Source organism: Sesamum indicum, linkage group LG8, assembly GCF_026168435.1.
Source record: "Sesamum indicum cultivar Baizhima isolate 11 linkage group LG8, ASM2616843v1, whole genome shotgun sequence".
Classification (NCBI taxonomy): Eukaryota; Viridiplantae; Streptophyta; class Magnoliopsida; order Lamiales; family Pedaliaceae; genus Sesamum; species Sesamum indicum.
The window spans coordinates 20,196,793-20,213,496 of record NC_142664.1 but is presented as its reverse complement, the minus strand read 5'-3'; the positions used below and the strand labels follow the sequence as shown (position 1 = coordinate 20,213,496).

The 16,704-nt window shown below is 29.5% G+C and overlaps 1 protein-coding gene across 1 annotated transcript; it reads left to right on the top strand.

Annotated features, from left to right (window-relative positions):
- Positions 1–11,076: 11,076 nt before the first annotated feature.
- LOC105168219 (uncharacterized) lies at positions 11,077–12,394 on the top strand. Its single transcript, XM_011088201.3, has 3 exons — positions 11,077–11,552; positions 11,669–11,814; positions 12,097–12,394. Exons 1-3 carry the CDS (start codon positions 11,267–11,269, stop codon positions 12,214–12,216), a joined length of 552 nt encoding a protein of 183 aa, XP_011086503.1. The 5' UTR covers positions 11,077–11,266; the 3' UTR covers positions 12,217–12,394.
- The last annotated feature ends 4,310 nt before the right edge of the window (positions 12,395–16,704 follow it).

Below are 16,704 nucleotides of genomic sequence, written 5' to 3'. Positions count from 1 at the left end.
TTTACATTATATTTTTTTTTCTTTTAACCACCCACTACTAATATTTTTCTCTCAACTTTTACTTTTTCACATTTATTATAATTTATTCTTTTCACAATTTTTTTTTTTATTATCTCACACCAAGATTTTTTTATATACTCATGAGAACCGTATGCGTTGAAAAACTAGTACTCCTTTAATGCGACCATGATTAATAAACTTTTGGTATTATTATGTCTTACTTTAATCAATTGTCAATCAAAAAATTTCAGATACTTTTTACACAATATCTCAAGCATTAAGGCATCAAAAGTTTGGATGGTTTCTGTTCTGATTGTCATCACGACTCAAAACATGCTTCTGAAACGTTGATTGCTTACAACAGTATTTACAGATTACTCACTTACCATTATATTATACAAAATAATCGAACCCACAATGATTCGACTAATAATAGTTCGATCTAACTACCAATAGAGTTGATAAAATACTGAATGTTGTAGGTACACAATGAAAAAGAAGATAAGTTTGTGACTGAATCATAACACTAATATTGCCACTCTCTTTGACACCAGTTATTGAAATCAAGTGCAAGTAATAGGGTTTGTGTTAAAAGATGATATAAAGTAGAACATAATGCATGTGTGCATAGACATTGGAGGGACTTTTGAGCAATGTTGGGTACAAGTTCACGTGCATTATGTACAACTCATGGGGACATCTAGGAACATTTTAGCAAAATAGAATGGTTTTTGAGGCATCCAAGCAATGAGTTTGCCCAACATTTTTCCCTAAATGACTTGTCCATCATTGCATTATTGGACTTCTGCCTCTTTACATATTTTTACATAGTTAAGGTATGGAAATTCTTTGTACCATTTGCCTTTGCATCACTGTCCAAATAACAAATTCAAAGATTTCCAAGAACATGAATTGAGGCAACTCAAATTTGGGCCTATATATGAACTTTGCAATTATGCAAACAATAATGTCACACTCTTACATTTTTTGGATTAAAATAAGAGTAAATTATAATGGGCTTTTTTAAAATTTATTGTAATTATAAATATTTTTTTTGTTTGAAAAATATAAATATTTTTCTGATTAGAGACCTTCCCCCTCGGATAGGAAGAATTTACCGAATTTATTGAACTATTGGATGGTTCCTATTCTATCACAAGACATAATAAGAGAATGTATATAAATGTAATTATTCTTAAAAAACATTAGGAAATCATTTGATAAATTATGAAACATAAGCAGAAATTTAAATGAAATAGAAAGGCAATTTGTAAATATTTTTTTCGTTCAATAATACTCCTAACTTCTCATTTTCTAGTAAAATTATCGACAATTATGTATAATGCCTAATAAAAAAAATAAAACAAAAAATAACACGATAAAGGGTTTTACCATGACCCGAATTCCTCTTTTTATTCAAAAAAAGAAAAGAAATTACCTTATTTTTCCTTTTCAAATGTTTTATAGATAAAAAAAAAAAAGTGTTTTTTAATGAATTTTCAGAATAATGTACACTATCCCCTGATTGCCAGCATGATTTTTTGTCAGTAGGCCAAAATACAAATTCCAGAAGGAAGAGGGGTCGAAATGAAATAAAATAGAAAGATAAAAGGCAATAGAACTTTGGTCGGTAAAAGTGAGTTAGATGGGCAACAACCATTTGCATGAAATGACAATATGGCCACTGTTTTTGCTTTTAGGGTAAATAAACAATCCCTCTTTTTGATACTTTACTGTCTGCATATGCTATGGCAAATTGACATCAATAACTCATCCTCCCCAAATATTAATTCAATTCGAGTTTGATTAAAATTAAATTAATTATATATTGAGTATAATATATTTACAATGTGATTGATGTATAATTTAAGAAAATTGATTTATTACATGACTGTAAATATATCATATTTACTTTATATAATTTGATAAAATTTGATTTGAGTAAGAATTTTCCGCTGTCTTCTCATTATTCAAGAGACAAGAAGACCACCTTGATTAATGTGTCCCTCTCCCATTGGTTGATTTCCTCCATTTGTTCCTGCCTAACCAGTAATTTAAGGGTAAGATCTCATAATAATTCTATAAATACAAAATTGTAAATTTAAAGTTCATTCGTTGTGTACCTCAATTTATGTGAGTTTTGTAATACTTTCTGATATTACTATTTTTGGCTTGGATTTTATAAACATTTCAACTAGGAAAAATACTTTTTAAAAAACGAATCAAATACACCTAGAGTCCTCCTATAAAAAGCCGACAAAGAATGAATTGTCAGAACCACAACGAAAAGACCTTTATTATAGTCCTTTGATGTCTAAGTTGTAGAAGTAGCAAGGATATACTTAAGATTGTAATAAATTTTAGGACGTGCAAAATAGTATTTGGGACATGGAGAATAAATATTTATTGATTTTTCTAACTATATGATTTCACGTGAATCACAAATATAAACATGCGGTTACCAAAGGATAAGCTACAATGGTTTGGAGTTGACCTTCAAGTCACCGACTGTTGGGGGCTTATCCTTTAGGAGGATAAAGCTTCCTCAGATTCTTAGATGAAGGTTAAAACAAATTCAATAATCTTTCTAGATCCTTAGACTTCCTATGTGGATAAACATTCCCTCCTAGCTAGTCGAATGAGCTTCAATCATGTATAAGCGAGAATGCGCTTATGTCCACATGGCCGCCAAGTCATCCTCTACCTAGGCCTTCCACGGCCTTTCTTGGGCCTTCTCAGGGTTCTTCGAATTATAGTCTCATCCAAGAATTTAGGTCTAGGATCCTTTTTTTCTTAAACTGTGCGCGACTTTATGTTTTCTTTGAACTTTTTTAGATTAGGGTCTATTTTAAGTTCTATATATTTTTGAAATATCAATATTAAATTATTAATTAATCTCTTAATATCAAAATATAATTATCATTCAAACTGGAAAAAAGAAAAAAAGGACTATCATAAGAGGGAAATTTTAGTTTTTTAAATCATTCATGCATTTTCCCTTGGGACAAATTGTTAGAAAAGTTAAATTCACTGTTAATGTTGTCGGTAAGTTGAATGATATTATTAGAGTGGGGGAAGAAAAAGGGTAAAGGATTGAAAATGTTTTGTTGAGTTGTCCCATACTTTGTACTATTTTCGTTTAAGTTGATATTGTCATCAATTATTAGGCTAAATTTCGTAGATACTTTCGGATATTATGTCAAAATTCACAAATACGTTATGCTTTTTTGTAAAATTTTAATTGTACAATTCCAAGTTATAATTATAATTACGATCACACCCCATATCCAAAGGCAAAACTTACAAAAATACTTATCGAAAAATATTACACTAACACTTTTTAAAGGTGTAGCTGTAATTTTGAGGATACCAGAAATCCTCTCTTCAATTAGAATCTATATACGGCACACTCAAATGAGTTCAAAATGCATTTTAAATTATAAAGATAAATTATTATATATATTAATTGGATAAATTAAAGAATATAAAAAAATAAAAAATATATGAGAAATTATTAAAAAGGATACGTTAAAATAAAAAATTCAATCGGTGTTTGCAAAGTTGACAAAGTAACCACACATATAATTATTATTTGTAAAACATAATCTTATTTAATTGGAAACAAAAGAAGCATTGAATACCATATAAAATTAAAGGGGTTGGCTCAATTTGCTTTATTAAAACACCTTAATTATTATCCCTTTTTTAAAAAAAATATTATTTTCTCCCAAATCTTAATTGTCACGCCAAAATATGTGAGGGCTTCCTTTTTCAGCCGGCTCCATCGCATTAATTAATTATTAAATAGAATAAATTACATCGACATCTTTAAATATAAATTTAATTACATAGACATCCCATATCTTTTATAAAATACATATAAAGCCCTTCGGGGGTTTCATGCAATTCATTGAGGAGGTATTGGAGTTTCACCATTGAATGGGGAGCGTACTTATAACTACATACAACTACAATTCAAGAGATGTAATTATAATTTTATAAAAAATATGAGGCGTTTGTGTAATTAATCTTAACGAGTGTCGATGTAATTTAGCATATAAAATATCAATTTCCTTTAGTTTTGGACAAGGAATATGCTGCATTAACTTTTCATTAAGAATCATTACTAAGTCCCATTAGTATTCCTTAAGATAGCTAAGAATTTAATGATGCCCTTTAAGTCTTTTTCATCAATAAAATGTAATAATTAAACAAGGATAATTAGAAGACAGACTGACAAACAAACCATCTCAATTATTAATTACAGCAAATTCTATCATAAATGTGAATTTTGTCAAATTAACATTTCATATATATATATATATATATATACGTACAATGAGATCGTAAATATTGCAAAAGATTTATTGAGGGAAAATTGTAATTTTTTATCCTATAAATATGGCGTAACAATTTTAGTCTTGTACGAAGTTATTTTTATAATTTTATTTTGTGATTTTAAAATTTTACCATATTGAGAAGAAAAATGGTCAGAATTTGTTAAAATAATCGGAAAAGTGCATGTGACATACACATTACTAATTTGAAATGGCCAAAAAATTGTGATATGCGTTGTTCTTATAGACGTGGCCAAAATGTTAGCCAAAGCTAAAAATCATGGGAAATGCTTTGACTATAGCTAAACATCATAGAGAATGTTGATTAATTATGGTCAAAACATAGGTATTCACTGTGGTATTATAGATAGTATTGATTTGGAGAAGATTAAGAAGATACCACACTTATAATCATCTGCTTTACGGAATTTTCGAAATAGTTCCAAAATTAGAAATCTCGACATACTTAGTCTTATGCTTTACCAAATTTACAAAATGGTTTCAAAATTGAGAAAACTCAATATATTTAGTCCTCTACTTTACGGAATTCGTGGAACTAAATATTTCTAGTTTTTTCAATTTCGAAACCATTTTGAGAATCTCGTAAAGCATAGGACTAACTGTGTAGAATTTTTTTAATTTTGAAATTATTTTAAAAATCCCGTAAAATAGAAGAAAGAAAATATTAAACGCCATATCCTATGGAACTAAAACTGTAATTTTGCCTATTGATTTGTTAGAGTTTTTAAATCGTAATCATTTTTATAAAGTAAGGAATAATCCATTTGTCGTAATACAATTTTTATGTTTTGCTTTATTGATTAATTAAATACCTACACAAAAGCATGATATCAAACTTCAAGAGCCATCTTCTGTCCTCTATTGTCTTTATAAACACATGATTTATTGTAATAATCCTCTTCCATTTGGACATATTTCTAAGATACACTGAACTAATGCTTGTGTTTGCCATTATTGAGAAAGAATGTAAGGAAAGCAACTTTGAAAACACATCTCTCACAAATTAATTATATATAGCTACACTTGCCCACATCAAGCTCCATTTTTGTGTAAACTAATAGCACAAACAAGCACACAAGTCCTAACAACATTGTTGCCCCACATAGTACCAAAACAAAGGGTTTTAATTTATATGCATATGATGTAGGTAGCACAAAATTCGGATCGAATCGCAGAAATGGTTCTAAGGTCGGGTCGCTAGATCCTTCTTTTGAGCTACCTGTTTGTGGATCCAGAGAACAAAGCAAACGTAAAACTAGTTATGCCTAAGCTAGAAATGTGGGGTCGAAAAATATGAGGTCGAAAGCACAGTGAGGTCGAATAAGACCAAAAAGTGGCGATAAATAGTAATAAATACATATTTGAATAATCATAAATGAAGATATTTATAGTAGTACGGCACCCTCTGCACTTGTGACATGTGGCGCCGGTAAGATCTTGCCACGTCATCCCACCCAAAGGGTGCTGCAATGGTTGACTTTGGCCTGGTCAAATGGGTCCCACTTTGTCAGTTATATAACATAAAAATACCATAAAATATAGGGGTATTTTGATAATTAAATAATCTCCCTCATCACCATCGTATGCAAAAATATCAAATACAACGCACAACATAAGTATGGCGTTGGTGACATGACATAACCATCGTCGAATCATTTGTTATTTTCACACTTGATTTATGTAAGAAAAATATCAATACAAACCCACAATAATTTCCCCAAATATTAAAAGCTGTCCCCATACAGTAGAAAACTGAGGTTTTCAGCATTTAACATGTATAGGTTAATTAATTTATGTTTGTAGTCCCCAACTTAGGTCATGTTTGAACAGGAAATAGTCCATTTCGACATTAATGTTTTTGGAACTAAGGTCCCAAACACCTCACATGGCTTACATAGACTGACAATCTAGTCTGAAATCTTTGAATTCTGACTCACAAGTTGGAACAAATTTTCAAACCTAGGGTTTCCAATAGTTTAATTCCTAACTTTGATTCACAAAAGTCAATGATCTTCACCAGGATTTAGGGTTTTCTGCAATAAGTACCCAAAGATCCTATAATTAATAGCCTTAATCACATCCACTACAAGAAAATAACACAACAACAATGGAAAAAAAAAAAATAGCGTCCAGCTAATTAGTAAAAGTGAAATTCTTGTTCCTAAGCTGCACTATTTAATACAATAAAATTACTTGATAACGAGTTTAATAACGAAAATGTACTTGCTAATTACTTTGACACTGATTTTAGCATTAATAATTTTCGTGGCCATTGACACTGATTTTAGCATTAATAGTTTACATCGTACCCCTTGAGATACATTATACTAACACCCCGTCAAAAAGTGTACCTATAACTTTACAAGAACATACGATATTTATGTAATTAAATCTAATTTAGAAACACGAACGTAATTTACCGTAATTAATTAATTAATATCATAAAGAAAAATCTTTCCACAAAGCACAAGAATTATTATGATTCTGTTTGAATTTGCTTTGGCTTTAAGTTCTCTTAACTAATATAAAATTATGGACTACGTATCAGAAAATGAGGAGAGAGAGATGTGAAAGTTGGCACCGGCAGCCGCCTTTAGAGATTATTCCCATTATTAACTAATTAATTAATCAAGATTAGTTTTAAATTAATAATTCTTCCACATCACTTCCCATGCTCTGCACTCTGCACATTAAAAGGAGTTTGTAATGTGAGCGTGTTATATAATAAATTAAGTGAAGCTTCTTAATTATGCTGAGCATCTTCACATATATATATATATATATATATACAATATGCCACTTTAATTAATGTTTATATTATCATGTTGGAGCATTTAAACAACTAAGATTATGATTATTAGTTGTTGTTTCTATAAGGCTAAAACATTAGCTACCGTTGAAAATTATAAAAAAAAATATTTTCATATAATACAAGAATTGATTTTTCCAATTAAAATGAAAACTATTTTCTTACAAAAGAAAAAGAGGGTAAAATTAATATATATACACTTGAATTCGTCGTACTTTACGTATTAGTAATGATAACACGTATCCCTCCTATACTTTTGAAAATGATGACTTGTCCCCTGAGTGAAGGATGAATGCAGTTGACCAATTAATACCATTAAGTTCCAAATAGCCATTTGTCCTCTGAAAAATCGTCCCATTTCCTTTAATTAATTAATACCTCCAACACGCGCCTGCTAATTTTGATGTTCCATGAAATGTCAAATCATCCTATTCTTTATTCAAATCATTATTAGGTAATATTTATCAAATATTTTTTAAATGACGTCTCAAGGACTATAAATAACACAAAATGTAAATTATTGAACGACTCAAAATAGAATGTATTTTCTCATATATCATATGAACGGATGTCAAATAGTTAATTTTCGATTCACATCCCCCTATTTTTCATGTTCCCATTCAAGACATTATTCGAGTAATTTTTTTAAAAATAAATTGTGGATGTTGAAAACTCGTGTAAGCATGAACAATGAATAGGAGAAAAGTTTGTCTGAATTTTTAAATATATATATATATATATATTATTTATTTAAAGATAGGAGACATGTTATAGTTATATAGCCGGCTCAGACAAAATAATAATATTAATCTATTTCATTTAAATTGAGTTCTTGAAACTAAGGTATAAATAAAAATAAAGGGCAGAGTGATAGTTACACCTAATCAAAAGTTGACCTAATTGCATGTTTTTAATGCAATGGATATGCCTAAAACTAACAATTCTTTAATTACGTGAACTGCAAATATATATATATTTATAAATTGATCAAAAGAATGTGAGATGGAGTCTCATAAATTAATATGGATAAGTTATTTTTATCGTAGTTTCTTACGTTTTTGTTCTTTAAATTTAATTAAACATATTAATTCTTTAATTTGAAATATAATTAAAAATATGGAGGTATCAAATGAAAAAATAAATAAATAGAGAAAAGACGTAGACAATAAAAATAAAATTAGGGTCCATGCTTGTGTAGTATGGGTCTATTTAAACTTGTCAACACCATGTTTGCTTCTCAGCTCTATATATAATATTTGTTTTTCTCCATTTCCAATTGTTGGTTGGTAATTTATAAATTAATTAAATAGAGAAAGAGTTAAAATAAGACAAGTGGTGGTTGGAAATAGCTTAGGGGGCATGCATAAGACACCACTGCTCCAAGAGATTTTATTAATTTCTTTGACTAAGTATATATATATATATATATATATATATGATAAATTATGACGGGCTTTTCAAAATTTTGATTATAATTATAAATATTTTTTTATAATTAAAAAATTATTAATACCTTCGTTATATTTGATGAAATTATGTAATTTTTGGATGAATGATTGAAATTGTTGATTTTACTCTTATTATATTTTGTTCATTTTTCAAAAAAAATTTAAAAATTGTAAAGAAATTAAACTAATTGAATGGAAAATTTTGAAAAATTATTATATTGACACTTGGTCCATAAAAGAATTTCAAAAAATTAAGTAAAATTATAATTTATAGTTTATAATGATATTTTGGTCAGTTCATGATCGTATAGTAATAAAATAAAATTTCTCGTTGCTAAATACATACTATTAGTGATAATATTTAATGCTGCCATGGTATATTTTTTCCACTAATAATTTTTTCTCACAAGTAATTGATCATTAGAAAGATGGGATAATTACACTGTTCTTTCTTGAAGTTTGAGAAATTATATGTGATGCTTTCAAAAAACGCATGGGTCCAACAGATATGAACTATTATTGAAAACTTGGATCTAAGCGAATATAAATAAAATTACTTTTCCAAACTAGAGACCATTTATATTAATTTCTCATTGTATATAATCAAATCCAAACTTCAAGATTTGGAACTCAAATTTTCCCAATATGAAATAAATTAATTAAATAATTATTATGAGGAATCAAATCAAGATAAAGGAATGGTGTAGATGGCTTATGATAAAGCCATCATTACCACAAATAAATCCAAATCTTGACGGTGGTGGGCGCCCCCACCTCCCCGTCTAAGTAAAAACTTTTACACAAATTAAATTTCGATCTATTTAAATCAATTGAATAACAAATATAATATATTTGAAGAATTTTTTATTTAAATTATATTTGATCAAATCAATTATAAAGTAAATGTAATAAACGTATTATGTGATTGATCACTTTTTCTAAATTGTACACCAATTACACGACAAATACATTATATTTGTTATATGATTAGTTCAAATATGTCGAACCAAGCCCGAACTCGAACTTTTCAATATGTTTATTATATGATTAATTACTTTTTAAAATTATATATTAATCATGCGACAACTGATATATAATTATTTTAAATTTAACTAAATTAGAGTAAAATAAAAAATTCTCAATCCCTCTAAGTTCGTCGCCCTTTGATGGCTCGCCACATGGCGGTTTCATCTCAATCTAAGTAAAACCCACTGCCGGCCCCAATCCAATCCATCGTGACGCTAATAATAATTCATAAACAAAAATATCATTCATGCCTACCAAAAATATATTATATATTATATATTAGTTAATAAAATCTAATTTAATTGACGAAATTAAGACCTCATGGCCTTAAAGGTTATATGTTCGAACTCCGTTATATGCATGGAATATTGTTTCTATTACACAATAGATGTTATTATTTACTGTAATAGTATGTATTGATTAGATAATTTAATTTATTAGATATTATTAATCAGGATATGATTGTTATAATAATCTTTGTTAAATATTATTATTCGATAGAAAAAATTATAATCGACTTATTTTAATTGAATTACTCTTACTTCTATAAATATATTATATATTACACTTACATACATTGTTATTATTAATTAAGCACCATGTATCCATTACACAATTACTCAAAGCCGTCTACATTAATTTAAATTCTTGTATTTTTTTTTAACAATTTAGTAATACTTAAAACTTAAATTCTTTAATTATATTTGTCTTAACTTTATTTAATATTTCCAATATAAAAAAAATTAAATTAGTTTGTCAACGACGTAACCATCTTTAACCTTTTTTATATTATTTTTAAATAAGGATTTAAGCTGATTTCTTAATTTGTCACTAAAATAATTCAGACTCATAATCAACACAAATATTAAATTATGTCATGTGTTTTACTGATTATTAAATTATCTTAACTCAACGCTAATTTGTAACTTGGTTAGAGTACGACAGAATACTCGCAATCAATATCACGTCAACGACACAATAAGTACACTTTAAAACAAAACATTTATGGAAAAAATATATATGTAAGTTAATGAGGTGTCGATATTGATCCTCTTTTTCAAATTAAAATTCGTAATTTGGTCAAATTCGTAATTTGGTCCCGTGACTTTAAAAATTATAGCAATTTTAACTTTTTCTGACCAATTGAATTGAAACATTATAAACCATGTCAAAAACTTAAATTGGTTCTCGCAGCAAATTTGATGACTCGGTTGTCTAACATGTGGAAAAATTCTTGTTCTGATCAGGCATGAAAAATCAAACCAATCACATATCATACTTTGTTATATAATTGATCATTTTTTTTTTAAATTATACACTAATTATACGATAAATTTATTATACTTATTATATAATTGATTTAAATTGAATGAAATCGAGTTCGAACTAAAATTTCCCCATACAAGTGAGTTAAAAGCTATATTTTAGCAAAGGGTGCATGGAGGTGGTGGTGGGTACTGCTTAGAAAAAGGGACCATCACTACCTCCCTCCTTCCCTTATCTATCCCATCTCATCTCACTCATTCCATCACCCTCGCCTTCTTCACAGACATTCCTAACAGAAATAAACACAACCAAATTTAAGTTTCTTGAGAGAGAAAGCTGAGAGAGAGAGAGAGAGAGGCATGGGGAATTGCCAGGCAGTGGATGCTGCGGCGCTGGTGATACAGCATCCAGACGGGAAGCTGGAGAGAATGTATTGGCCTGTCACCGCTAGTGAGGTCATGAAAGCCAACCCCGGCCACTATGTTTCTCTTATAATCCCCTTGCCGCCTCCTCCTGCCTCCGCCTCCGCCGCCCAGGAGACTTCAGACAACAAGAAGACGGCCGTTCGTTTTACACGTGTTAAGCTTCTCCGGCCGAGCGACACTTTGGTTCTTGGCCGGGCGTATCGGCTTGTCACCACCCAAGGTAATTAATTAGCTTATTCTTGTGAAAGGCAATACCTGAGAAGTCATGAGTCGTGTTTCTTGAATTGATTTCGATTGGGAGTTTTTACAACGTTTTTGGTTCTGTTTTTGTTGCAGAGGTTATGAAAGTGCTTAGAGCCAAGAAACATGCAAAGATGAAGAAAACCGTGTCGGAATCTGGTCATCTCGGTACTTCAGAAGACCAGATTGCGGCTTCTGAGAACGAGGCAGGAAAGCCTGCAGCCTCGGAGAAGAACGATCAGGTAATTTTCAGCCATTAGATAACATCCGACGAATTTGATTATTAATCTAGTCGAGTTGAGTTGGCAGTACATTCTCAAAAGACAGTAAAGTAATATCAAACAGGAAGTACTAATAAGATTCTTTGTTACTATGTCCAAAAAGAAAAAAAAAAATAGACACCTATATAAAACTAATAATTCTTTATTTTTTTTTCAAGATTTTCACATATAAGCAATAAAATTCAATAAGTTTAAGGTTGTATTATTTTTAAGGGTACTAACAGAAAAATTCACAATTTTCAGGCAACGAGACCTAACAGACAGCGCCAGAGGTCAGGATCGACAAATATTGCCACGGTTCGGCCCAAGTTGTGGCGGCCGTCTCTGCAAAGCATCTTAGAGTCTCCGAGCCGATTGTCATAGCAACGACACTTGTTCCTTGAACAATAAAATTCTTCAACTTGGTATTCAAATGTCGAGCAATAAATCCATTGTACAGTTAGTAGAATAGACTAGCACAAAAATACGAACTCTTGATTTCTTGACTAACTAATACAGTTAAGTATTAGTTAAATAGTGAAAATATACATCAATGTCCTAACACGATTTTCTTTTGATTGAGCCATGAAGATGATTGATACCGATTCGTTTGGTCACAAATTTTGCCACAAACGTTTGCAACACATAGTCATGAACTATTCTTTTCAAAGTCAATAAAAAATAAGGGCTAAATGCAATTTATCCCTGTAATATAAGAAACAAGCAAAAAAAATCCTACAAAAAGAATTTAACAAATTATTCTTTATATTTTAATTAAAAAATGAAGCAAATTACTATCTATCTAAACAGACACGACAGGTTACAAAATATTTATTTCTTTTTGTAATTGGTTGCTATATTCCTCAGAAAATTGGTGGCAAAATTTGCAATGGAATTGTTGGTAGCTAATTTTCCGCCATCAATGACCTGTTTTCTTGTATGTAAGTGGCCATTATTTGGATTTCCGAATAATTTTGAGCCCACGACAACGATGTTCGACCACTAGCGGACAAGCCATAGAGCGATATTTTTCTTCACCGTTTTAGTACATCTCAATGGATAATGTTAGAGGTTCTCTGTCATCTCCATGCAAGAATTCCACGGAAAATACTTACTTAAATTAATTAATTTTGATCGAATTAATTTAATCACAAAATAAATATAATTTATTTGTTATATAATTGATTATTTTTTTTAAACTTTAATTAATCACATACCAAAAATATTTCACTTACCATATAATTAATTTAGGTATGATCAAATGTGATCCAACTTAAAATTTTTCAAATTTCACTTAACTTTATATTATTACATAAAAATGATAATCACATGATTAACACGATTTAGCAGATAGTCTTTTTTTTTTTTTTTCCAGTCTGTCGGCACAAGAAAAATCAAGTATAATAGGGTAAAAACAGTCACCTGTAGACCAAAATTATGATTGTTATCATCACAGGCGTATCTTTATTGCTTTACATTCACTACTAAAAATTGAGTTTTCGCTCACTATAAACGATCACAATTTAAAAACTGTGGTAATAAATACTATTAACCATAATTAAACAAAATCAAAGTGAAAATATAATTCTTTAGCACGATTAATCAATGTTCGCCATAATTTCAGTCATATCCAAAACATTAGCCATGGTTTTAGCCATAGCTAATGTCTTGCCCACACTTGCAAAAACAACCGTTAATGACAACTGCGAGCCACGGTCAATTTATATTTGTCACGATTTTTATTCTAACTATATTAATTAATTATAGTAAAAAATTATATTTTTCTAGTAATTATTGAATTAAAACGACGATAGTTGTCGTAACAATAAGCAACATCGGGATAGAAGAATAGTTGTGTCTCATAAGTATCATGGTACGTTCCAATTGATTGGTCGTGAGCAACTAGTAATTACATCGTCTCTTCATGAGTTAAATGCTGACAATAAACTATCACCAAATGTTCCAAGAATTTGTCTGATCGTGTTATAGTATCAGGTAAGATGTTACAAGACTTATATTTATGAGACAACTTCAAGAAATGAAATCAAAATATTAAATACAATAATTCAAATTTTTTGTGCAGCTCGAGGATGTCATATTTTTACATTTAAGGCAGTTAGAGTTGTTTCTTACCGACATAGGATTCCATTACAATAGACGGTCACTCATTAATTATTTATATTAAATGTTTAAATGTATTTTTAGTCATGAAATTATATATTTTTAGTGTTTCGATTTTTTATTTTATTTGAATTGTAAAATAGTCACGGTATCTGTCTAAATTTCTTGTTTTAGGAACATGACTGATCAGAAAATTTAAAATCAGTGAAAAAGTGGGACGTGGATTACATGTGTCGGTTAAAAATTGAGACTTCTCACCTTATAAATTATCAGTCGTTCTTGAAAAGATGATAAGCCCCAATTTTTTAACGGGCACCTGCAGCCCACGTGCTACTTTCTAGCCGATTTTTTAATTTTTCCGACTAGGTTTGTTCGGGAGTATTTTGCAACTCCAAGAAAATAAAGAACTAAAACACTAAAAGTGAAAGGTAGGGAGGAATGAAGTCCTTAACGAGGTGAGGAGGTCATGATCAGACAGACAAGCTGCGGTGTTGAAGACAACGAAAGTATGACATGAGAAGAGCAATGGCGATGCATGTGAACGTGTCTGTACGTGTGAATTGTAGATGCAGGCAGCCTTCGCTTTGAGGGGCCATGGATCATCACCACCACATCCACATGCAATCTCTCTCCCACGTACGCTAATATCAAGTGACATCCTTTTTCAACTATTATCGCATTTGGTAATTCACGACAAAAGTTCCATACAAAATCCGCTTTCTTCTTCTTCTTCGCATGCATGCGTCACTTCGATTATTAGACTGTTGCAATAATTTATACAAAATGCTGAATGATCTGTATATGTATTTAAAAGTTTATTCAGTATTTTTTATTCAAATCCTAATTAATGTAAGTGGTGCAGATATAAACGGAGAATTCTCGAACGGGTTTACAATATATATAATTTTTTTCTGACTTGTAAAATCAATTTACCTTTATACCTTACATTTGATTGAATTTAGGTTTGCTTAGTAAATTCCTGCACCTATTGCTAAAGAATTGGGCCTAAAATAGTAAAGAATTGGGCTGGGCTGACAATCTCTGGTCCTTCTGATTTTTAAATCCACTTAACTATTTAGCCCAAAATCATTAGGGTTCGTTTACTTAATTACAATGTGATAGATTAATGTAGGTAATGTATGAGATAAGCTGTCATAGATTTATGTATTATTTTGTTCACATAATAGGACATTTGTTAATAAAATGTAGGAATTTAGGGATGACAATGAGGTCGGATTAGACCCGAACCCCGACCATCCCGATTGGGGTTGGTTTTGAAATTTTAATCGGGTCTTAGGGTGGATTATGAGTTTCAGTGGTTTGGACTCGAACCCAGTCTTTTTATTTTTTCGTTTTATTATTATTTTTGTATATTTTATATAATTATTAAAAAATATGTATAGTTTACTTATACTTACATATAATATATAAACTTCATATTTTTATAAATTTAAATATAAATAATTTATAATTAAATATCTTAATGTATATTAAGTAACACATTCAAAAATTTTAAATTTCAATGCCTAAAATATACATACATAAATTAAAAAAAAAAATCTTCCAATCATATTATTATCTCATATATATTTATAAAATTATGATAGTATTATTTTAACAAATATATAATTTTTTAATATTTTAAAAATATTAGCATGATCTAGGGGGGGTAAAGGGCCAACCTGATGGGGGTCTGGCACGCCCACCCCAGACCCGACCTGTTCCCATTTACATTGGAGTAGGCTAAGACAAAAGTATAAATCCACAATCCTAAATTGGGCCAAATATGGTTAGTGAGCGAGCCGTTATAGTATTGGACTAGACCGTCTGGAGTCCAACCTCAACCACAACAATTGATACCAAATTTTCACCACCACCAATGAATTATTATTGATAAATTACAAGGGATTTATCTATAGTTTATCATAATTACAAATATTTTTTTATAATTATAAATATTTAATAAATACTCTCCTACAATGAGCTATGATAAGAGATATTTGTTAAGATATTTATGATTTTAAAAAAATATGTGTAATTTTTCAAATAACAATAGGGTATTTATGATTATGAAAAATTTAAGAGAAACCCATTATAATTTTCTCAAAATATTAACTTTGGAGAAAATACTTACTGCACTTGTTTATTATTATTACATTTTATTGTTTTCATATTTTATCTGAATGTATTTTATTTTAAATAATGATTGTATTTAATTAATTTTTAGTTTCCAATAATAGAATAAAAATATATATATATATTATATGATCACAGAAAATAATATGATAAACGTGGTAGCATTAGAGTGGAAAAAAAAAGGTGGTCTAATTTAGTTGCTAAATTAGACTACCATGCTCCTGCCTAGCAAAACGTGCCTAATTACTCGATTCAGTCGGGAAAAGCAAATTCCAATTTTGGAAGATTTGAGATAATTATATATAAATTTTATATAGTTTGAATGTATACTCCTGGAGTTTGTTTTTCTCTAATAAATAAGTTTTTTCGTTAGTCAAATTTCACTGAATTTGCTGATATTAACGAAAAGACTAAATAAAAATTGATATTTACGATCGATTGACTTATTACTAACTTATTGCAAGTCAAATAATTTCTTTTGGACTAAAATGTTCCTTAGAACGGTGAAGATGTATGAGGGTAATTTGGGCATAAAAAATTTATTTGACTTGTAATGGGTCAGTAATAAGTCAATTAGAGATAAATATAGATTTTTTTTGTTAATATTAGCGATTT

What these genes read in the sequence shown, in the direction of transcription:
- LOC105168219 (XM_011088201.3), top strand. Translation starts at nt 11,267, where the DNA reads ATGGGGAATTGCCAGGCAGTGGATGCTGCGGCGCTGGTGATACAGCAT. An exon ending in TCGGCTTGTCACCACCCAAG is followed by an intron (nt 11,553 to 11,668) that starts GTAATTAATTAG and finishes TTTTTGTTGCAG; the next exon opens with AGGTTATGAAAGTGCTTAGA. An exon ending in CCTCGGAGAAGAACGATCAG is followed by an intron (nt 11,815 to 12,096) that starts GTAATTTTCAGC and finishes CACAATTTTCAG; the next exon opens with GCAACGAGACCTAACAGACA.